The sequence below is a fragment of the Lepidochelys kempii genome, chromosome 9 (genome assembly GCF_965140285.1).
Source record: "Lepidochelys kempii isolate rLepKem1 chromosome 9, rLepKem1.hap1, whole genome shotgun sequence".
Classification (NCBI taxonomy): domain Eukaryota; kingdom Metazoa; phylum Chordata; order Testudines; family Cheloniidae; genus Lepidochelys; species Lepidochelys kempii.
The window spans coordinates 82,421,999-82,445,514 of NC_136388.1; the positions used below are offsets into that span (position 1 = coordinate 82,421,999).

Here is a 23,516-nt window from a genome sequence, read left to right on the forward strand (position 1 = left end):
TAACAGAAAAACCCAGCTCTCTTTATGTTTTGAGTCTCAGCTTCAATGGCAATCAGAATAGAAAAGTTAGTAAGATACATTGACAACTGCTGACAGTACATACAGTACCTGAGCAATATAAGTACCCTCTACACAGCCTTTAACAAGTGGATATATTGACAATTCATGAATCAGTGGAGGATGCAAAACAACATATTTCTGCTTATCCCTTGCTACACAGAAGAGAGGAGATATTTGCAGCAGCACATGCATGAATCCTACGCTTTGTAGCGAAGGATATGCATAAACAGTCTTGTATTTCAATCTGAAAAGATTTTTTTTTTTTTAGCACCATTAATGGGTTGGAAGGAACAAACTGGTGCCATGTTAATAGGAAACCTACTAGAGTGACTGGAGTGGTTCTAATTATATGTTGCTATCGGCTAGTCAGACTTTGTACAGGAAAGCTATTAGAGAGAAAAAATGAGAAGGAAATATAAAGGCTGCAAACAAGGAATTCAATTTGGCTCCTTGAGGGCTTTGAATGGTTACAAAACCAAAACAGTCTATTCAGAATAGAGTGAGAAGGCAGCAAGTGATTTGCAGTGGCCTTGCAAAGGATCAAGAAAACAAAAATTATCAAAGGATGCACCGAATATGCATTACACCAAAGTTCAACATAAAATGAACGTAGATATAATTATATATGTATAGAAACATGAATCTGAATGCAGAAGATATACAAGTCACAAGGTTAGGAATATTTTTTTAAAAATTAAGTCTGTTAAAGGTGACCTGTAAAGGAAAAAAGGGATTGTGTATATCATTGATGCCAAAGGGCTTTCTTTGAGTATTGCCCATGCCATCTTTTTGGGAGGAGAACTTGCTATTGTCTCCCATGGTCTTCCAGTCTCTGCTATGTCTCCTTGATAGTGTAGACTTCAATCACTAGGCCATTAAGGAGTGCTAATAGCATAACATGTTTTGGTACATAATCTCATAGGATGCCCAGCAAAGGGAAAACATATACACCAGATATGTCAACATGCTTATTATTATAGGAAGGGGCTGATAGTGCCACCTGTTCAGGTTGCCTGACACTTCCCATTATGAGACTCTGTTTTCAGTTCCTTCAATTTTACTGAACGTTAACCATTTGGGCTGAAATTATACATACTGGTGTCTGCCTCTAGCTGAATTTTGGGGTAAATTTCAGTCAAAGCTCTTCAGCAGTTTCTAAGAATGAAGCTTGGGAAAAATATATTGTTTTGGCCATGTTAAAAGTACCTTTTTTTTTTTTTTTTTTTTAAAAACAACTCTAGTATCCCCATGCTTTGGAGTTGGAACTGGTGGCTGGAATGCCTGTGTGATGTGCCTTTTGCTTGTCCCTGGAAAAATCTGCCCAAATTTGGTGAAGCTATAAATCTCTAAAAATAAAATAAAATCAAATCACAGTTTGCACATGCTCTGTAGAGACTTCTTAGACTTTAACAGTTACAATTTCTTAGGAGTCCATCCTGGCTAAGTATTCCTGAGCCTCTCACAACCTCTCGTGCTGATCAGACTGGGCATGAGCCATGCTCTCACAGTAACTGAGGCTGCTCTAGCCCAGGGCTAAAGGAGTGAAGACAGACTTTCCCTATAATGGCTGCTCCAGGATGGGGTGGGGCCAGGCTCTGGAACTAAGAGCAGGGAGCTGTCTCTTCTGTCAATGACTACTCTCATCCCCTCTGTACCCTGGCAGCATAGAGGAAGAAGCAATCTGACTCAAAAAGCAAACTGAAATAAACAGAAATTATACACAAAGAACCAATGTTAAATGAATATTCAAGTTGCAATGGGAAAAATTAGAAAGTGTCAGAATTAAGGTTGCCTGTGAAACATTTAATTAAAGGGATAATGACTTTTCAACTAACAAGTTTTTTTATTTTCTATTGCTGCAGTGAGTGCAGGCAGAGTGAGTGATGCACTGACTTGTACTGACAAGCAAATTCCTTCTACACCAAATGTCAAGTCCGAGAAATGCCACTGACAAGCAGGAATAAGAGAACATATTAAAGTATAATGGAACATATCTGTCATGAAAAGTCTAAAATACCGGAAGCTAATTTCAAGTCAACATCTGTGACACTTTGGTGACTATTTATTTATAGAAAGCCAGAGAATTTGTGGGAAAATAAACAGATAAAATTATTACCAGTGTTGGGTAATTTAAAATCTACTAATCCAAGGTTCAAAACTAACTGTATTTATTAGACAACAGTCTAAAAACTAAACTAAGCAGCCATCTGTGTGAAACATTTGCTGTTTTCCATTGTTAAATGTTTGAAAACGCTGAACATGATTGATACAACATCTTGAACAGAGTTTGAGTAATATTGTCTAATCAAGCTTTTACCCCTTGCTTTGGATCAGTGTGGAGTCCTCCACCTGCATGACCATGCCAACATGTTCTCTTATCTATCAGTGGCCTCCTCTGGAGATTCTGTGTAAAAAAATAAATATCCATTTACAGAGACTACAAGAATCATGGACTTAAAAAACCAATGAACAAAACTTAAATTCTGAATTAAAGTGACAATCAGAATAGCGCTGAAGATCTAGTAGCTCAGGGCCATCACCCAGAGGAATGGAGGTTATGCCTCAAGAACAGTACTTTGCGGAGTAACAGTTATGTGTCAAAATACCTTAGAGCAGAAACTGTCTCTAAGAGTTACAGAAAGATCTCTAAATCCTTCAAGTACACATCTACTCTGAAAAATGACTATGTAAAAATGGCACCTTCTTTTTCAACAGACCTGCTTCCTGTGCACATGGAGCATGCTACCTGCTGATCTTAGAGACAAAGGTATGTTTTTAATGCTTTTATTTCCTGTCGACCTTGCCAAGATCTTGTATACATATAAAGCTTGCCAGGTTTAACTAAGGTCTACTTTAAAAAAGGAAGGTTTAACTAAACCAATGCAAAAACCTATGTGGACACATTTGTAAGTCAGGCGTACACTGAAATATCAATTTAGTTCAGTAAGCAACTGATTCAAGATAAGCTAAATTAATAAAAGGCAGGCGTAGACCAAACTAAGTAGACTCTTTAACCCAGTGGTGGGCAACTTGCGGCCTGCATGCAGCCTGTCAGGGTAATCTGCTGGCGGGCCACGAGACAGTTTGTTTACACTGACTGTTTGCAGGCACAGCTGCCTGCAGCTCCTAGTGGCCATGGTCCGGACAGCGGTCTCCACCCCACCCAGCTGAAGTGGCCACGGTCTGTGGCCCCTGGCAGCTGGAGCTGCTGGCCCCAGGTACCGCCCCCCACACCCTCGAGCATCAGCCCCCCACACATCAAGTGCCCTCCACATTTAAACAGGTATTTTTAGTATGTCATGGACAGGTCACGGGCCGTGCATTTTTGTTTATTGCCTATTACCTGTCCATGACTTTTACTAAAAATACCCGTGATTAAATCATAGCCTTAATTATAAACAGGTTATAAGTCTCAATGTTTAATTACATCATAAATTAAATACATGAATTTCAATTTACTTGTGTCCGATTAAGTCATCCAAATATCATCTCATTTATTTTTTAGCTATACATACTTTCCCTTGATGGGTAAGAAAATGCATTTTTACAAAGTCGCTGTTCAAGCACAACTGCACTTTCAATAAAGTGCTTAAAACCACTGCATTAGACTAGAATGCTATGATCAATTTGGCAAGTATCATAATAATGACACTTAGAGCTTTACAAATGCTTCCAAGTACTGTGCAAAGCATTAATCTACACCACTTCTTTGAGGTAGGATATTACTACTATCCCCACTTTGAAGACAGGAAAACTGAGTAGAGAGGTTCAATTACCTGCATAAGGCCAGGGAGGGAGGGAGGAGGGAGGGAAGAAGAGAGACGGAACTGGAGATCAGTAACTCCTGAATTCTACTCTAATAGACCTTGCTTATTAAAAAAAAAAAAAATCTACAGTAAAACACAGTTAATTTTGCAATCTTATCAAGCACCTGAAAGCGACTAAATGCTAAATTTAAAGTTGTCCATGAAATCTTAATTCTGTCCCTTTGTGTGTCCAATCTCTGCACTGAATGAGCAGGGTTCCTGTGTGGAAAAAAAACAGTATATGATCATGTAATTAAAAACTATATTGTAATCCATATGTACAAGGGGGCATAATTATGATTGCATGGGCAACTCCAAGTGGTATTTCCTAACCTATGAGTGAGTGGATTTGCAACCTAAATAATGGTCTTTTAATACATTTCCTAGATGTTTAAAAAAAGATAAAAACAATGTTACATACCACTGTAATAATCTCCCCATCATGCATCATCAAGAATCCTGAGACTGCAGCATGGCAGCACAGACTTCTACCACAGCGGTTCTCAAACTTTTGTACTGGTGACCCCTTTCACATAACAAGCCTCTGAGTGCGACACCCCTTATAAATCAAAAACACTTAACACATTATAAATTCTGGAGGCAAAGTGGTGTTTGGGGTGGAGGCTGACAGCTCGCGACTTCCCCTCGCCCCCCTGTAATAACCTAACCCGACCCCCATTTTGAGAACCTCTGTTCTACCACTTCAGTTACATGGCCCATATGATGCTCCCAAAAAGGGGGATAGGAAGCAGGGGCCACATGCCAGGTCTGAGGAGTGCAGGTTGAGGCAGCCCAGCCTGGTCCAGTCCCTTGCTGCTTCCAGACATTGCTAGTATAGTGTGTTCTGTGCTGCAGTGATAGTGTGAACCTGTTTTTTTTTTTTTTTTTTAAATCGTGTTCAGTTATTTTAACATACTACCAAAATTTTCCTGATGAATATAAGTGGGAAACAGGAAATGTTGATTTAACAGTTAATAATTCAGCTAAACTGAATGGAATTCCATAGGACAAACAAGTCACTTTGCTAACCAAGTGATTTCTCCTTAACTTTGAAGGCCTGCTGAAAACAAGAGAGGAAGAGCTTCTAAATAGATAGATTAGATAGATAGAAGCAAGAATCTTTTACAATGGAAAAAGTTAGGCAACCTAAATATTAGAGGACGCTACCAGGCAATATTATGAAATCTCATATATAATGTATATGGGAGGTAGCATCATCTAATATATTAGAATTCAGGAGTCCCTGACTCACAATTCCATCTCTGTCACTCCCATAACTTGCCAATTATCTAGTAGTATTTAGAAATCATAAAAAGGGAAAATTATATAAAGGATGTAAAATACGCAGCATAAATTGGAAGATGCTTCAAGGGATAGAATTTTTCCCCCCGAGAGAGTAGAAGGAGTTAAGACTGCTTAATCCTACCTTTGCAGCATCTAATAATTGTCTTGAATAACCACTCCCCAAACTCTGCCATGTAGCTTGTCTGAATCTCTGTGGAATCTGCAGGAAAGAAGAAGAAAAAAGAGGATTGAGTAATTAACAGTGTATACTTCATGTTCAGAGAATATTTCACCTAGTTGGTGTAAACATGCATAATATGGGAACTAAACAAAGGGAGTGGTTGACAAGTGATCAAAGAAAAAATAAGACGCCAACAACTGGTGGGGAGCAGGTGCAAAATAAATTGCTTCCAACTATTAAAAATGCAAAACAACAAACCTTTCCCCCCATCTCCACCCACGCTCTTGCTAGGCTTCCTATCCTTTGTTCCTTGAAAGCCCTTAAGTCCTTCTTCTCTTCTCATTCTGTTTTGTCCTCAGAGGGCCTTTGCATTCTTTTCAAATATCCCCTTTTGTTCTGTTTTATTCTTATCCTTGTTGCCCTCCCTGTTTTCATTCCCTCTTACCTCAAATACTACGCTTGTACATTCGACCAAAAGGCTACAACTCTGCCTGGGAACTGCTGCCACTGCTATGAATCTGAACTTGACTGGGTTGCAAGTTTTTTCAGAAAGGATATAAAAAAACACCATATTCATAAATACAGGACTCTGCATGGACATAACATAGGTTACTAGCAGATGCTGTTACAGAAACTGGAACACTGTATTCTAAATACTGTAGGACACAGATCTTGTCTGTCTACCCTTCTGAAGTTCCTACAACCCTTTGGATGCTACTGAAACGGTAACTAACAGCCTTAAACCTGGATGGCCGTTTTCATTACACTCTTCCTTTCAATAAGGATGGTGAGCTATGTGTCCTCTCAAGCAACAGCAGACAGGGGGCACCCAGCGTGCTTCCATAACGTAACTGGTATATTTCAGCCAGGAAGCACGTTTTCTACCCCCAATGGTTGTTTCTGAAATCAGTCCTGATACTCCTAAAGCACGTGGCTAGTCTTCCACCACAAACCTGTTGCGATAGTAGCTGCACGGCGTGCACAATATAAATCAATGCTGTACTTACCGCAGAATAGCAAAAGGGCATTGGCTCATTGGCTCAAGGCAAAGAACAAACGTCAAGAAAATGAACTCTTAAGAAAAACATTTTTTAACCTTAACAAATAGCAGCATGGCCTTGTATATATTTTCTACACATCGCCTTAAACCTTCTTTTTGCACTTGTCCTAAGTCACACAGTACATTACAAATTGCTGATGAAATACAACCAAGTGAAATTAACTTCTTCACCATATAATACTTGCCCATTTTAACACATCTTATTGTATTATATCCTGCATATAGAATGGGATGAAGTATTTTGGGGATTAAACATTCTATTACTTTTAAAGATGCATCACGCACTTATGGCACTTAATGTAGCAAATGGCTTTCTAGTTAGCCAATTCATATAAGCCAATGTCATCCATTCCAGCACCACACCTCAGCAGAGAAAAGTAAAACACGGTTTTCTTTAAATCTCTATGAGAAGATCCTGTTTGCATCCTAAAGGTTTACTGGAACGTTGATACCAGGGAGTTTGTCTCAGATTTACGCTGTAGTGCTTATGAAAGGTGTCGGCATGACATCCATATTTCTACCATCAGAGTCTTGACCAAATGACGAAGACATGCCGGTCTTTAAGCATAACAGTTTTTGCAAACAATTTTCCAACTATTGCTTAGCATGATGGGTGGGCAAGGCACTCTCCATATAAAATAATAATAAGTAAGATAAAGGGTAAAAGGGTAAAATTTTCAAAAACATGCAAGTCCTAATGACTTTCTATAGAACTTAAGGTAAAATGACTTAGGGTAAGCTTTGCAAAAGTGCTTCAGTGACTTAGAAGCCTACATTCCTGCCCAGAACAGCTTTCAGTCTTAACAGTCAATTTTTCAAGGAGTTCCCTGCAGTATCCACCACACCCTCCAGCCAACCTTTATAAAGCAGTACACAGTTGTGTGCACATCATTTGCAGAGACAAGCTAACAAATCTGATGTGCCAGTGGTCTAATGTGGTACTGGAAATCCTAAGCACCCAGTCATACAGGTCAACATTCTCAAAAATGAGTGCCTAAAGTTAAACTCCTAAATAAGTGGTCTCATTTTCAGAAGTGCTGAGCCCCTCCCTCGCAACTGCCACTAACATCAACATTCACATCACATTTTTCATTTTATGTTTCAAATAGGAAGTAAGATCACAGAAGTTGGCGGGGAGGGGAGCAGCAGTAGCCCTCAAGGCAGTAATAGTATCTGTAACTAGTTTTAACTCTCGTTTTAAACTAACAAGATTGCAAGTTGACACAGTCTCTTTAAATAAGCATATAACAAGCCAAATCATGTCAAATACTCAAACTTTTGGTTGCCTATACAACTGTGTTTGAAATCCATGCTCTGATCCAAAAAACCAAACAAAAAAAAATCCTGTCCATGGTGGTCATGGTAACAGCACTAGAAATTTGTTACCAACAACTTTGTTTAATCATGGTCATAGATAGCATAATTCTGATCCCACTGAAAACAAAGCCTTTGGAAGGTCCGATCTCAGTTGCAACACTGTAATGTCCTCATATGATTAAGCAACTGTTTGGTCTTGCCAACGAAGATGGACCTTATCACCGTAGATGTGTTTTTGCTGTGCAACTGAAATGTGTTACTGCTACAGCTGCAGGAGAAAAACCCTCAAATCTTGGCAGACATTTGATAATCCTTTAGCTTCATAATAAACTCTTTACAGAGACAGCCATCCTTCACAGAGAACTCCCTCCAAGTAGCTCCCTTCTGTTTATATCGACAAGAACTCAAGCACTTCCACAGACCAACTGAGGAAGCATGGCATGGGAACAGAAGCAATTTCAATGGTAACGAGGTGTCAAACCATTTAGGGCTTTATAAATTGATTCCAACATCTTGAATTCCACCAGGTGGTCCACAGAAGAAAGAGCAGACCCTATTGCACTGATGTGGTATGCTCTCTGCCTCAAACAGGTCATGGATGGCATTCTGCACTAGCTTCAGTTTCCAAGTGGTCTCTGTGCATAGCCACATGTAGAGAGCATTACAGCAATCTAATCTAACTGTGGCAGAAGCTGGAATAAGAGTACAGATGCCTACATTAAAAAAAAAAAAATCATTTGTGGAAACAGCCACTACCTGGGTATCCAGCAGCAGACCAGGATTTAACACCACCCCTCATTTGCATACTTATGCTACAAATGGCAGCTGAACTCCCTAATTCAGGTGCAGTGATTAAATTAGGACAGCACTCATGACTGCTTCCCCAAATCTGTTAACACTACCCTCGTTTGGATTAAACCAATGTTTCTCAAAGGTGGCCACCAGGGGCTTTTCGTGCGTCCATGACACTCTCCTGGTGATGGGCGGGGGGGGAGAGAGGGGGTGAGCAAAGCACTGGCCCCTTCCCCTCCCTCCTTGTTGCTCCTGGATGCACCACCCTGCCACTGCCTCTGGAAAGAGGTGGGGCACAATGCTGCAGGAGCAAAGTGAGTTCTTGACCCACCTTGGGGGGGGAGGGGTTTGGGTGGCAGGCTCCAGCAGCAGGACTTCAGGAACCTGGCCATGCGGCCTGGGGCTCTGACCGCAGGGCAGCAGGTATTGACACCCCCCATGCCTCTGGCCACGCAGCCCTGGCCTCCAGCTGTGAGGCTTCAGCCTCTGGACCCTGGTTCCAGCTTCATGGCAGCAGGCACTAGGTCCTGGCTCCAGTCCTGGGCTCTGGGTGCGCAGTGGCAGGCACTGGCCACAGGAACCGACTCCTAGCCCCAGTCACATGGCAGGAGGCTCCAAGCTACCCTTGGGGCTGAGGAACAATTGCCCACTGTAAAAAGAACAGGAGTACGCGTGGCACCTTAGAGACTAACAAATTTATTAGAGCATAAGTTTTTGTGGGCTACAGCCCACTTCATCAGATGCACAGAATGGAACATATAGTAAGAAGATATAGATATATACATGCAGAGAACATGAAAAGGTGGAAGTAGCCATACCAACTGTAAGAGGCTAATTAATTAAGATAAGCTATTATCAGCAGGAAAAAAAAAGTTTTGTAGTGATAATCAAGAAGGCCCATTTACACAGTTGACAAGAAGGTGTGAGGATACTTAACATGGGGAAACAGATTCAATATGTGTAATGACCCAGCCACGCACAGTCTCTATTCAAACCCAAGTTAATGGTATCTAGTTTGCATATTAATTCAAGCTCAGCAGTTTCTCGTTGGAGTCTGTTTTTGAAGCTTTTCTGTTGCAAAATTGCCACCTTTAAGTCTGTTACTGAGTGGCCAGAGAGGCTGAAGTGTTCTCCTACTGGTTTTTGAAGGTTATGATTCCTGATGTCAGATTTGTGTCCATTTATTCTTTTGCGTAGAGACGGCCAATGTACATGGCAGAGGAGCATTGCTGGCACATGATGGCATATGTCACATTGGTAGATGTGCAGGTGAACAAGCTCCTGATGGTGTGGCTAATGTGATTAGGTCCTATGATGGTGTCACTTGAATAAATATGTGGACAGAGTTGGCATCGGGCTTTGTTGCAAGGATAGGTTCCTGGGTTACTGTTTTTGTTGCGTGGCGTGTGGTTGCTGGAGAGTATTTGCTTCAGGGGGGCTGTCTGTAAGCGAGGACTGATCTGTCTCCCAAGATCTGTGAGAGTGAGGGATCATTTTTCAGGATAGGTTGTAGATCTTTGATGATACGCTGCAGAGGATTTAGTTGGGGGCTGAAGGTGACAGCTAGTAGCGTTCTGTTATTTTCTTTGTTAGGCCTGTCCTGTAATAGGTGACTTCTGGGTATTCTTCTGGCTTTGTCAATCTGTTTTTTCACTTCAGCAGGTGGGTATTGAAGTTTTAAGAATGCTTGATAGAGATCTTGTAGGTGTTTGGCTCCGTCTGATGAAGTGAGCTGTAGCCCACGAAAGCTTATGCTCAAATCAATTGGTTAGTCTCTAAGGTGCCACTAGTACTCCTGTTCTTTTTGCGGATACAGACTAACACGGCTGCTACTCTGAAAATTGCCCACTGTGGGTTCTCTCAAATACTTAAGACTGGAACCTCTCAAAAGCAATGCTATAAACTCCTGTTTAGGTCTGCAAGAAGCATGTAAATTAACATTTGGAGTGATCAAGCATATGAACACTAAATATTAAATCCACAATATTTTTGCTCAGTGTGTGTTCATGGGAGTAGAGGGTTGTGGAGCTATAATAACCTATGGGGGAAAAAAGAATTCACAGCCACCATACTGAGAAAGAGCTAGATTGTGTATACAGCGCAGTAAATGTGCATGGTACTTTATGGACAAATAAATCTCGTTCCTATTCCAAAACATTTATAATCCAAGCAAGATTATAAACTTTGAATGAGATATTGGAAAATAAAAGTTTTACTTAGACTACTTTAGACTTACTGGTTTAAATTATTCTATTTTCTTTACAATAGTTTTTAAACTAATGATTTTCTTTCTATTACACAAATTTTACAAACTCGATTGTGAAGTATATTTAAAGAAGTTTTTATTTATAAGCTTTTATTGCAGCTCGCCTAGATTACATTTCCTTAATACAGGAGTTTCTAATCTATTTTTGTTGAAATAACTAATGTGAGGCCTGCTGTCCTGTCCCAGGACAGATCCAACCTTCCTTCAGTTTGGACTGTTGAAGAGGCAGCCCCTATGTGTAAAATGACCCATGGCCAGATGTATTAGAGGCTGCCAAAGAAGCAGGAAGAAAACATTTTTGTTTGTTTTAAACAAGCCACCTGTTGCTTTATCTACAGCTGCAGGAACATACATGCAGGGGCAAAAGAGGTGGCTCTAGGGTCCTTCTTGTCAACAGCTGGAAATGGCCCACCTTGATTATCACTACGAAGGTTTTCTCCCCCCCCCCCCCCCCGCCGCCGCTCTTCTACTGGTATTAGCTCATCTTAAGTGATCACTCTCCTTACAGTGTGTATGATAACACCCATTGTTTCATGTTCTTTGTGTATATAAATCTCCCCACTGTATTTTCCACTGAATGCATCCGATGAAGTGAGCTGTAGCTCACGAAAGCTTATGCTCAAATAAACTGGTTAGTCTCTAAGGTGCCACAAGTACTCCTTTTCTTTTTGCGAATACAGACTAACACGGCTGCTACTCTGAAACCGCTTTCTTTTGCCTCCCAGCCCTGCTCTTCTGCTCACTCTCTGTAGATTGGGAAAAACTGCCCTCTTATACGACAGCAGTGTATCATTATAAGACGGCAGTGTATCATTATAACGAAAAACTGCCCTCTTATAATGATAATACTTAAAACTTACATAGCACCTTTCAATTAAACATTAGTTAAATAAGCCACACAACACCTCTGCAATTAGGGAAGGATCCCAATGTACAGATAAAGGAATGGAAACACATAGGATTTGTCTTCGGTCATACAGAAAAATATGTGAGGGAGCTGGGAATCCTAGTTCTCTTTAGTCCCAATCCTTCCTCTCATGCTTCTCTCTGAAAAATCCAGTATTAGCATGGAGGCCAAAGATTAAACTAGCATGGGCAGACCGCCCAGCAGTCAGGAACAGACAATGGTGAGGCAGCCTACGGACGTGGGACATAAGTTTGTATTGCTGCTTTCCGAGCTGTACCTGCTCCCTGGATAGCAGAATTCAGTCTCCAGTGCTTTCAGTCTAACATGCTTTTCTATCAACAGAAGTATTTCACAAAGAAAAAATGTTTTTGTGCCTTTTTATGGTCCTGTATGATGTACAAAGGTGGCCCTTTGTTTCTGAATATTTCTGCTTGTTTTTTACTTCACAGATTGCACAGGCAACCTTAATGCTGGCATTTCCTAACTTCTGAGTATTTGACTTTAAAATATTAATATACTTTTAGTGCCATTTTTGGTTACAATTCTATACAGTTTCAATGATGAAACATAGTTTTCAAGTACAATCAATACTAAACCTATCTATTCCTACAGTGTCATGACTGTTAAATGTTATAAATATCTTAACACATCAGAGCAATGACTGCAAAGAACAATCAAGATTACCAAGAAGCATTTGTTCAAGGTCAAAGGCACTGAGAAAAGAAGAGTGAATGATAATAGTTGGATTGAATTTAGATTAGAGGGAATGAAGAGAGTGGAAATGGAAGACAGTGCATGACAATGAATGTGGAAAGAGAAAGTACGGGAATGGGGAGCGGTCAACTGATCAAACTGGGCTTTTCAGTATATTAAGCTTAGTTAGGCAGTCACTCTGTATGCAGAAAAATAAAGCTGAAGAGAACATTGGTTAAAATTAGTCATTTTGTGTGAGAATAACTTCACTTCCTCATTTGATTAAACTGTATTATTTAGCAATAATTACAAGAATTAACTAGCTACCTCCCCTGTGTATTTATCAGTGTGACCCCTTTTGGAAAGGCTCTTCCAAAAAGATGTGCGCAGATGTTGGGAAAGAACACCAGAACCCACTAATGGCTTAAAAATACATGGGTTTCTATATTAGGAAACTCATGAGATTGTTTTTAAATTGACTGATTCTTTAAAATGGCAAAAGTTGGTTCACCATTGTAGAATGGGCCATCAAAAATAACCTTTTAAAAATGAATGCTATATGCATTTTACCAAAATATCTTCAGCTAAGCAGTTTACATTACAACAGAAAGATGACAAATTTTCCTTATTTTGCTGTTCATATTGACTTAAACGAGAGCTGCAGCTTGTTGGGACCTCTGAAAGAGACTTCTCAAGCTGGACACCGAAAATCTGAGACCAGTTCTGAAAAATGTAGCTGCATGTCTCTTTGTTTCATTTGTAGTTTTTAGAGAAGGCTTACACTGTAATGCTGTATATTTAAGAGAGACAAGGTGGGTGAGGTAATATCTTTTATTGGACCAATTTTTGTTGGTGAAAGAGACAAGCTTTTGAGCTTCACAGAGCTTTTCTTCAGGTCTAGAAAATGTAACCAGAGTTTCACAGCTAAACAACAGGTGGAATAGGTTGTTAAGCATAAGGAGTTAACACACATTACTGAGGAATATCAAGACTCACAAACCATCTCAAACCACTAACCACGCAAAGGGCCAGTTTCCTCCAGGACACAACCGACTTCCTCCAGAAACTCCACAATATTAACAATTTCCCGCAGAATACATTCCTTCCCACCATATATGTCCCTTTCAGATATGCACCTCAAAGATGTTGCCAAACTAATCCATTTCATTCTCACCCACAACAACAACAACACAGTTTGTCCAAACAACGGGACCAGTCACCGGTACTGGGATGATTCCTCAATATGCCAACCTCTTTATGGGACACCTCAAGGAAGAATTTCTGGGAAAATGCACCACAAAACCTATGTTATACACTGATGACACTTTCATTCTCTGGACAGATGACCTAACTCCCTCACAGATTTCCACCACAACTTCAACAGCCACCATTTGGTTTCTTTGGTGAAACGTGTCTATTGAGAAATGGCCTGAGACCATCAAAATCACTTCACAGTCCATTAAACCATCCTCAAGTGATAATCCAAGTTCATTAAGTGTGTCCTGCTGCACAGGACTGATCCTGGGCAACATGCAGGCAATTCTGCCCTACCACAAAAACCTTGCCTCAGTACATAAAGAGAAAGGAATATTTTTCCCATGGTTATGCAAGTGTGGGTGGGTCACCAGTCATGTTTCAATGACTCTAATGCTGGGTGGTCAGGGAAGGTGCATGATACTTGCATCTTTAGGAATACAGGTCTTTTTGAAAAGATGCAAGCACACACTAACATATTCACATTGGTGGGGCTAAAATGCAAACTGTGTTTCTTAGATGCTAGCCCAGCTTTTGCTTCCCTGACTCATGAAATAATACACCTGGCACCTAGATAGGTGATAATTAAATCTTTCCTTGTTGCTAAGTATATGCAAGATCACAGTGGAGCATGCGTTTGGCAGATTAAAGGATCAGTGGAGATGTTTTATGAATAGGCTGGATCTCAGAGAGCCAAATATTCTTGTTACTGCTGCATGTTGTGTTTTATATAAATTTAAAAGGCCATGGGGGAAATGGCATGGGGGTGGGGAAGCGAGGGAGAGAAGAAAGACTGATTTTGAGCAACCTGACATGGGCAATTAGCTTCATCAGCAGGTCAGTTTTGTCAGTAGGTCTTAAAATTGGGTGTGGACACATGCAAAGCTGTGCCAACAGAAGACAAGTTTTACCAGTAAACTTTGTAGTCTAGATGAGGTCTTAGAACAAGTGACAAAAACAAACAAATAAATTTAATTGAAATAGCACCTTCAGTCATGAATCTTTGTTGTGACTGCTTATTAGAAACCAAGAGCTATAGAAAGCAAGTTAAAAAAACACACTCTTGTATGAATAAAAAAATGCAGATCTGATCACATATTACACATTGTACCTGAACGGCAAGATAAGAAGAAAAATTGAGGAAAATTGAAGTTAGCCTATTTCTGCTTTTTACGGTTCTACTTTCCAGTAATGTCCATAGTTTTACTTTTTACTGTTGACAATGTGGGCTTTGAAGGGAACCCCTAAGCATACTACTTGACTCATCCAGATTAATCATATAACAATTTGCCTTATTTGCAGGACTGCTGCTCTTTCTAATCTATTCTTCTTTATCCCCTTTATATTTGTTCTAGACTGAATAATCTTTTATTATAGGCTCTGTTTCAGATGCAGGTAAACTGCTTTGGGAATGGTCCTAAACTCCCTAAAGACTCCATTTCCATTTACTTGGGTCACTTTTCAAGATCACTACGTAAGCCACATCCAACTCTTTGGTCTTTAGTAATATCCAGGTTTCAGAGTAGCAGCTGTGTTAGTCTGTATTCGCAGAATGAAAAGGAGTACTAGTGGCACCTTAGAGACTAACCAATTTATTTGAGCATAAGCTTTCGTGAGCTACAGCTCACTTCACTGGATGCATATCCAGCAGACGTCATAAGTCAAACAGGAGCTCTGACAGGAAGCACTTCATGTGTATTCCAATCACACTGGAAGGGTGAGATAGAGAAGTTATATTTGTGGAAACATAAAATTAATCTCAATGTTAAGGTTTGGAGTCTAGACACAGTTCCACACTATACTGTGCATAGAAGAGACTTAAGAAAATTATTTACTATGTCTGTTTTTCCACTAGAATCCATTCCTCTCTCCAGGATGCAAAAGTTAACATCTCTTTGCACTCTGTTTTGAAGCAACAAGCTTCTGAAAAACTACTGAACTAGGTAGGTGATAGAGTGGAGACAAGAACTGCTATTATTTGTATTGGCATATCACCCAAATGTCTCAATTAAAATAGATCCCCGTTGGGCTAGACAATGCACAACATACATACAAATACTGCTCCACCCTAAAGAACTTACAACTAAAGAAAAAGAAAAATTCAAGTTGAGGGAAATGGAATACAATATGAATGCAAAATAATGAGGGTGGTGATGGGCAAACATTTTAATAATGTGGAACTAATGATAAGTTATTAATGTTTAAACCTTGCTTTATTATTTTTAGACTGGTCTTTTTCCCACATATTTAACCCTAGCCTTTTTCTATTTTTTTATAGTCATTTCCCCCATAAAATAAGAAAGAGAACCACCATTCTGTTTGGACTTTTCATTTATTTTGTCCCCACTTCTATCTGAGATTAGGTGTTCTGTCAATGAAGTTTCATTTCAGCCATTATTGCCTTCTGTTGCACACAACAAGCTCAAAGGAAACTAATGTTTGCTGACTAGCGTAGTTTTTAAAAGTAATGTGAGTGAGGAAGTGACAGCTCTTGCTAAAGTTGTTAAAACATGCATTAATGTCTTTATTTTCAAGGTTCTTCAAGGCCTACACCCACCTTACCTATCGCCTCTCATTCAGTATAAAGAGTCTGACTCCTGCCTGATGCCAGCCTCCGTTGCTCACTGGTTGTACAGTATTTTAGAACAAGCACCTTTATGCTAATCTCCTATGCTGCCCCTCATGCTTGGGAGGAGTTCCCTGTAAACATCCTGAAAGCCACTTCAAATCCCTCCTTAAAACTCACTTTTTCTGTGAGTTCTACAAAAACTTGACAACAGTTAATGTACTGAGACCACTGCCTGTGGTGCTCACCAACATTGTCTCATTGCTTCTTTACACTCCCCCATCTGTCTGTGGCCATCTCTTCTCTGATACATAGATTATAAACTCTTTGGGTGAGGGCCCATCTTTTGTTCTGTGTTTCCACAGCACCTAGACCATGGGGTCCTGGTCCATAAGTACAGATCCTTGTCATTACACTAACAAATTATTATTAATAATAATAAATAGTTGGAAGAATAAACAAATAGTGCTTTAGATTAATTATTCCTTCCTTTACTAGCTCTCCAAGTGTCAAACCAATAGCCTAAACTCAATCTCACTCAACAATACAAGGGTCAGAATAATAATAGTTTTGGTTTTTTTGAACAGTTGTGTACTGCTTAGAAACTGTAAGGTAAGACAGAAATGAAAGTCTGATGGGATTACTCTATGCAATATATCCAGGGGTTCTCAAACAGTGGGTCATGAGGTTATTACATGGGGGGGGGGAAGGAGGAATACAAGCTGTCAGCCTCCACCCCGCTTTGCCTCCTGCATTTATAATGGTGTTAAATATATCTAAATGTGTTTTTAACTGTGGGAGGGGGGTCGCACTCAGAGGCTTTCTATGTGAAAGGGGTCACCAGTAAAAAAGTTTGAGAACCATTGACATAGACGATAGTTTATCACTAGGTAATCTGGAGGCTTTTGCAAGATGATATGCCACATCACACATTTCACTAACTAAAAATTTATGTCTACTTCATTCGAAAGCAGACAGCCGAAGACTACATTCCCACTTATGCATCACTCTCTGAAATCTTCCTGTTAAAATCTTCTAAAGATGTAACTCTTCAAGATAATTCAAAATAGACCAGCAATGAATGTTTCAAGTTGATGAACTCATTTCATTTTTTGTTTTAAATCCATTATGCATAAATATTGCACAGGTTTTAGAATAGTGCTGCAGTACCTCATCACAAATGGATAGGATAAGGACCAAGTTTCTGCCTTATCTCTGAATTTCTTGTCTTGCACAAGTTTAAAAACAAGACCCCTATCATCATCTGAACAGTCTTTTGTCATTTAATTTATTTCCGTCCAGACATTTTATTGATCTAAGCAAATAATAAGAACTTTATTCTGGTCTGTGATAGAATTATGTCTGTCACAGGCATTTAATCAGAACCAATGGTAATGAAAAGCTCGTCAAATAACATACTTCTGCAATAAATATAGGTTTAAGATGATCAAACTGAAATAATAGCTACTCAAGAGTTTTTCAAGGATCGTTCATTCATTTTAACATTTAGATGCAGTAACATTTGAGATGTGTTTACAATACTCTTATTTTACAATTCTTCTTTCCATTTCTACAGTTTTGGTTGTTTCCATTTATGAGCCAGACTACCAAGAATTTTATTTGGAAAACCTGCTCCCCCCCAAAAAAAAACAACAACAACAACAGAAGTTATTTTGCAACATCTACTGGAATGTATTACCAAAGATATCCATAGCTGACAGCAGGAATTCTGACTTGTATATTAGTAATATAACTGGCACCTCTATGTGAGTAAATGATTGTCACAATTATCTTTTAAAATTTAAAAATTCCTCCAGGACGGCGATTTAAGAACCAAAAAGTATGATATGTCCGGGGAAAAAAATGGATGTATGTTAACCCTACCTAAAATTCTTTTCTAAAAAGATGGGCCTGAACTAGAAATGAGCTCCGTTTCACATGTGTGGGTCCCCGCCACTCCCTGGGGGTGTGCTAGGGTGACCAGATGTCCGGATTTTGGGGTCTTTTTCTTATATAGGCTCCTATTACCCCCCACCCCCGTCCTGATTTTTCACACTTGCTGTCTGGTCACCCTAGGATGTACACATGTGTGGATCCCAGTTGCTCCCTGACTCCCTCATTGAAGCAGGTGGGCAGGGTTACTGCCCTGGGAACTCCAGGGCACCAGTGGACGTGGGGCCAGCTGCAGACAGGGGCATGGGGCAGGGCTAGCTGGAGGCAGGGGGCTGGCTGGAGGCAGGGCAGGGGGGTGCAGGGCTGGCTGCAGGCCAAGGGGTGGCTGCAGGCAGGGCAGGGGGGTGCGGGGCTGGCTGGCTTCGGGCAGGGCTGCAGGGGTGTGCGGCAGGGGTTGGCTGGAGACGGGGGGGTGTGGGGCTGGCTAGCTTCAGGCAGAGGGGTGCGGCAGTGGCTGGAGACAGGCTGGTTGTGGGTACTCACGGGGAGAGTGGCTCGTAGCAGCCCGAGCAGCAGGACGCAGCCCAGGCCCAACAGAGCAGCCGGGGACCCAACAGGCAGCAGCGGGAGCCCCAGGACCAGGGAAGCAGCAGCAACAGGACTCATGCCCAGGGTCAGGCAGCAGCCCACATGGCTCCGGCAGCACAACGCCCCCAGTGGCCAGAGGAGGAACGACATCACTTCTCGGCCGGAGCTCATCAAAGTCTCAGCGCCCCCTGCAGGGAAGCGGGTTAACAACCGGTTCTAAAACTGCTTCAAAAATTTAACAACCGGTTCGTGCGAACCGGTTCGTGTGAACCGGCTCCAGCTCACCACTGAACAAGAATATAGCAAAGCATTTTTTGCACCACTCTGGCATTTCAGCAGCAGGGGAAGGATGCTTCCCTGTTACAATTCATTGTTTCAATGAAACTGAATTTTCATTTAGGACTTTGCCACAAAATTCTAATGGAAGGGAATAAAAATTGTCTGGACTTTAAAGGTGACTTGATGTTTAGATTTCACCTTCTACAGTATGCCTATGCAAGTTATAGAATGTTCTTTTAAAAAATATAAATAAATAAGTGAGGGAAAAGGGAGAGAGAATTACCGAACAAATGTCAGGAAACAGAGATAAAAATGGAAAATGTCAAGATGCAAAAACCAAACAAACAAAGAAAAAAACCCCATCAGCAACAGAAGTAGATAAATTGGAGTACACTTCTGACCAATTTAGAAAAAAGCCAGTACAAATTATTTGCTTTCTGAAGATACTTTTAAAAATACCCACAGTAAAGTAAAGTATATTCCAAAATATATGTATTCTACCACTTAAGAAGCACTTAGAAGTTAACTATGCAGTAGGATTATCAACACAGATCTTTTAAACATGAGATTATTTCAAAATCAGACAGGCACTTAACTGGTATCAAACAATGAAGCCTTCTCTCACTGCTACTGCTTGGCAATGCTATTGACTTCATAATGAGAGAAAGTGTAGATGGATACAACACAGGCATCACAAGGCTCAACAATACATTAGAAGATCTAGATGTTGCTGATGACATAGGTCTTCTAAGTGACAGCTCAACCAAAATGCAAGTAAAAACCGAAAGACTGTCCAGCGTTATCAAAAAGGCAGGGTTAATAATCAGTTATGAAGAAAAAATTGAACGAGAACTCCAACAACTCACAACTCCAATATTACTTTGGAAGGCAAAGGAATACAGGAACTGAATCAACTAACATACCTTGACACTAACGTTCAAGCCACAGGGATGTCCAGAAGGAAATAGTATCATGAATTGGCAAGTCAGCAGCTGCATACGCTACCTTAAACAAGATTTGGTCATAAAAAATCTAGTTTAAAGATGAAATTCTGAATCTTCCACTAAAACGTTATTTCTAGCTGAACATATGGATATGAAAGCTGGAAATCCAAAAATACAGATATCCAAATGCCTTCGAAAGCAAATGCCTTAGAAAAATACTAGGTATTAAATGGAATGAATTTATAACAAATGCCGAGATTCGTCAAAATGCAACAGCCCATTATCTCTAAAGATATCAAGAAAAGATGGAAACAGTTGGGACATATGTTAATAATGAAGCCTGAGCTCATGCCACAGTGGGAATACTACTGGGCAGCTGAAGAAGGAATGATAGAGGCTCATTCATGCCATAAGTGATATGTAAAGGCATGAGAAGGATTCAGACTTATCCAGAAGTTAACAGACTTTAGGTACTCAGCTCAATTTCACCCTATACACTAAATTTGGAACCACTATTTAATAATCTCCAGGATACACTATACCTATATAAGTATATTTAATCAGTTATATAGATTAACACACATTTATTAAGATGCTTTATTTTTACATATTTATTATATTAGAAAATGGTGAATGATACTTCTTTTATTTATTAGATTATTAATTTTTTACTTGTGATTTGTGTCAAGCTGCATTTGGATGGAAATTGGAATTAAATTAAAACTGCACAAAATCAGCATTTTATTTAGTTAGTTAGTTAAATAAAGCTAGATTAAATGTACTGGATACATGAGAAAAAATAAGTTTATCAAAACATGTTCTGCATTTAAAACAAATTGATTTATCAAATCAGGAAGTATTATCTGAAGTTGAATTTATTGTTTCTGGTTGCCATGTCCTTCAAGACTTTAGAACTAGAACTCATACTTGTTTTTATTTACAGACTGAAAGAGGAAAAGAAGCTTTCCCAAATCAGTTTCTCAACTTTGAATGAACCAGTCCTTTTATAAACTGACTGTATAAATTGAAAAGAATAAAATATTTTCTGCACCCACTAGAAAGGTGACAGCTGTCAAAGGCTGGCTTAGCACTTCAAACTCTGGTCCCAGGGGCTTAGCCAGCGACTTCCAAGAGTTCAGTGGTTTGACTTTCTTTAAACCTTCGGCAGCAAACATGCACTGCTTGATTTTTTTTTTTTAAATTTAACTTAAATTATTTTAGTAGATCATAGCAAGCTTAGGCCTTAGCATAGGCTGCCATAAAAATAAACCTATTTAAAATTGAAATTAACAAGAACTTATTTCAACAATTCTGCAATTAAACTTTTTCAGACTTTTTGTTTCACTAAAAATTTTGATATTTTGATGTTTCTTTTCAATTCGGGGCAAAACACAACTGTTGAAATATCAGAATTTCCTGTGAGGCAGAAATTTTGATTTTCTCTCAGATATAGCTAAACAAGATTGTCCCTTAACCCAGTTAAAAACTATTCCAATTTATAGACTAAATCTTAACTGTGTTTCATAAGCAGGGTTATGCTCATAAGCTAGCATCCGACTGAAATTTATTACAGAGTGGTGCTTGTAAAAGACAACTAGCTACCACAGGGCTCCGTGGTGATCCTCTATACAATATTGTACTGTCAGTCACATACTAGTTGGCCCCCTTTTAGCAGAGACTCTTACGGTTGCCTTTCCTTCTTGTAGTTACTCTGGCTGCTACTGATTTTAATCTTTAACATTGCAGAACAAAATTCTGAATTTAATAGAGTTAACAATGACAGGGAATTAGACTGTAAATAGGTTTTCAGTGAGTCTAGATTACAGCAGCCTTTATGATGATTTGCTTTAAAAAAATTAAAATTAGATCTGCTATGGTTGGTGTTACAATATTTTATAAATAGGAATAATAAATTTGTAAAAATTATAATATCCTGTGGAAAATACACCATGAACTATACTAAAAAAAGTCATGTGATGGCAAGAATGAAGAGAGGTATAAAACATTATTAAAATAATGTTGAAATTTTGCCAAATAGATAATACTTAGTCCTGCCATGAGTGCAGGGGACTGGACTAGATGACCTCTCAAGGTCACTTCCAGTCCCATGATTAAGTGAAAAAATCATCAAAGTAAATATTTACTCAATAATCAACCAGTTTTAACAGCGGGTCAAATACTATTCTATCGATTTATACATTCAACAAGTATTTTTCAACTATTCAACAAGCTCAACACATTTTTAAAATGTATTAAACAAAGTTGATAGTTATAATTAAATACAACAGCAGACATTAGAATACAGTAAAAGCTGTATTATCAGGCCCTATACCAACCAGAAAACTCTATAAACCAGCATTTCTAATCTTCATAGAAAGTCCAGTTTATAGTCTGGTTGGCACTGGACCGGCAGGCTCTCTACTTGGCACCGCGTGGCTCCCCGGAAGTGGCGACATGAGCCTTCTGCTCCAAGGCAGAGGAATGGCCATGAAAGGTTCAGAGTGCGAAAGGGGGAGAATGGTTGGGGCACAGGAGGAGGTGCGGGGCATGGGCTCTGGGAGGGAGTTTAGGTGCTGGGGGCTCGGGGCAGGTAGTTGGGGCATGGGAGGGGTCAGGGTGCTGGATCCAGGCGGTGCTCACCTCGGGTGGCTCCCCACAAGCGGCAACCTGTACCTGCTGCTCCTAGGCGGAGGCGTGGCTAGGCAGCTTGCCTCCGCATGCAGGTGCTGGCCCTGCAGCTCCCATTGGCTGTGGTTCCTAGTCAAAGGGAGCTGCAGAGCCAGCACGTGGGGCGGGGCGGGGCAGCGCAGCGCACAGAGCCATGCCTTGGCCTAGGAACAGCTCACCACTTACATGGAGTCACCTGAGATGAGTGCCCCCCCGGATCTAGCACCCTGAAACCCCTTCCTCATCGCAACCCCCTGCCCCAAGCCCCCTCCCACACCCAAACTCCCTCCCAGAGCCCGTGTCCCACACCCCCTCCCGAGCCCCAACCCTGCACCGCCTCCTGCACCCAAACTCACTCCCTCTTAGTTAACTGGAATTTTTCCACTTACCAGCACCCCCAATTCCCTCAGCATGCTGGATAAAACAGCTTTTACTGTAGACTGTTTTACTCCTTTTAGAGTACAATGAGCATGGTTTGGGTTGGTAGCACAGACACTTCCTAACCTGTGGCCTAAACCGGCTAGCCAGTGTGAAAAGATTTGATATTTTTTTAAATACACACTCCTAGAACTGGTCACAACTAGTTACATATTTTTTTAAAAAAAAGTTTTTTACTTTGTATACACTTGTGTTTAAAAGCCTTAGAGAGTTAGAATGGGAGTTCATCATTTAGACAGGGCCATAAGGAGAGAGGCCATCTCTGAGGTCAGGGCCCAACTAATTTAAGGATTTATAGTATGGCTGTCAAGGGATTAAAAAAATTAATCGCAATTAATCGCACTGTTAAACAATAACAGAATACCATTTATTTCAATATTTGTGGGTGTTTTCTACATTTTCAAATATATTGATTTCAATTACAACCCAGAATACAAAGTGTACAGTGCTCACTTTATATTTATCTTTGATTACATGTATTTGCACTGTAAAAAAACAAAAAATAGTATTTTTCAATTCAC

The 23,516-nt window shown here is 40.1% G+C and overlaps 1 protein-coding gene across 3 annotated transcripts in view; it reads right to left on the bottom strand.

The window, feature by feature from the left end:
- ABCB7 (ATP binding cassette subfamily B member 7) overlaps positions 1-23,516 on the bottom strand; it is a 65,132-nt gene that overhangs the window by 35,879 nt on the left and 5,737 nt on the right. Inside the window, exons 1-3 of one of the 3 annotated variants that reach the window (XM_073361126.2) lie at positions 5,293-5,373; positions 3,837-4,085; positions 2,378-2,464 (exon numbers count right to left, since the gene is read on the bottom strand). In XM_073361126.2, the coding sequence (XP_073217227.1) occupies positions 2,378-2,464; positions 3,837-3,842 (93 nt within the window). In that variant the 5' untranslated portion in view covers positions 3,843-4,085; positions 5,293-5,373. Of the gene's footprint in view, positions 1-2,377; positions 2,465-3,836; positions 4,086-5,292; positions 5,374-23,516 lie in introns of those variants that run through there. The other 2 variants (XM_073361124.1, XM_073361125.1) reach the window with 2 other exon arrangements.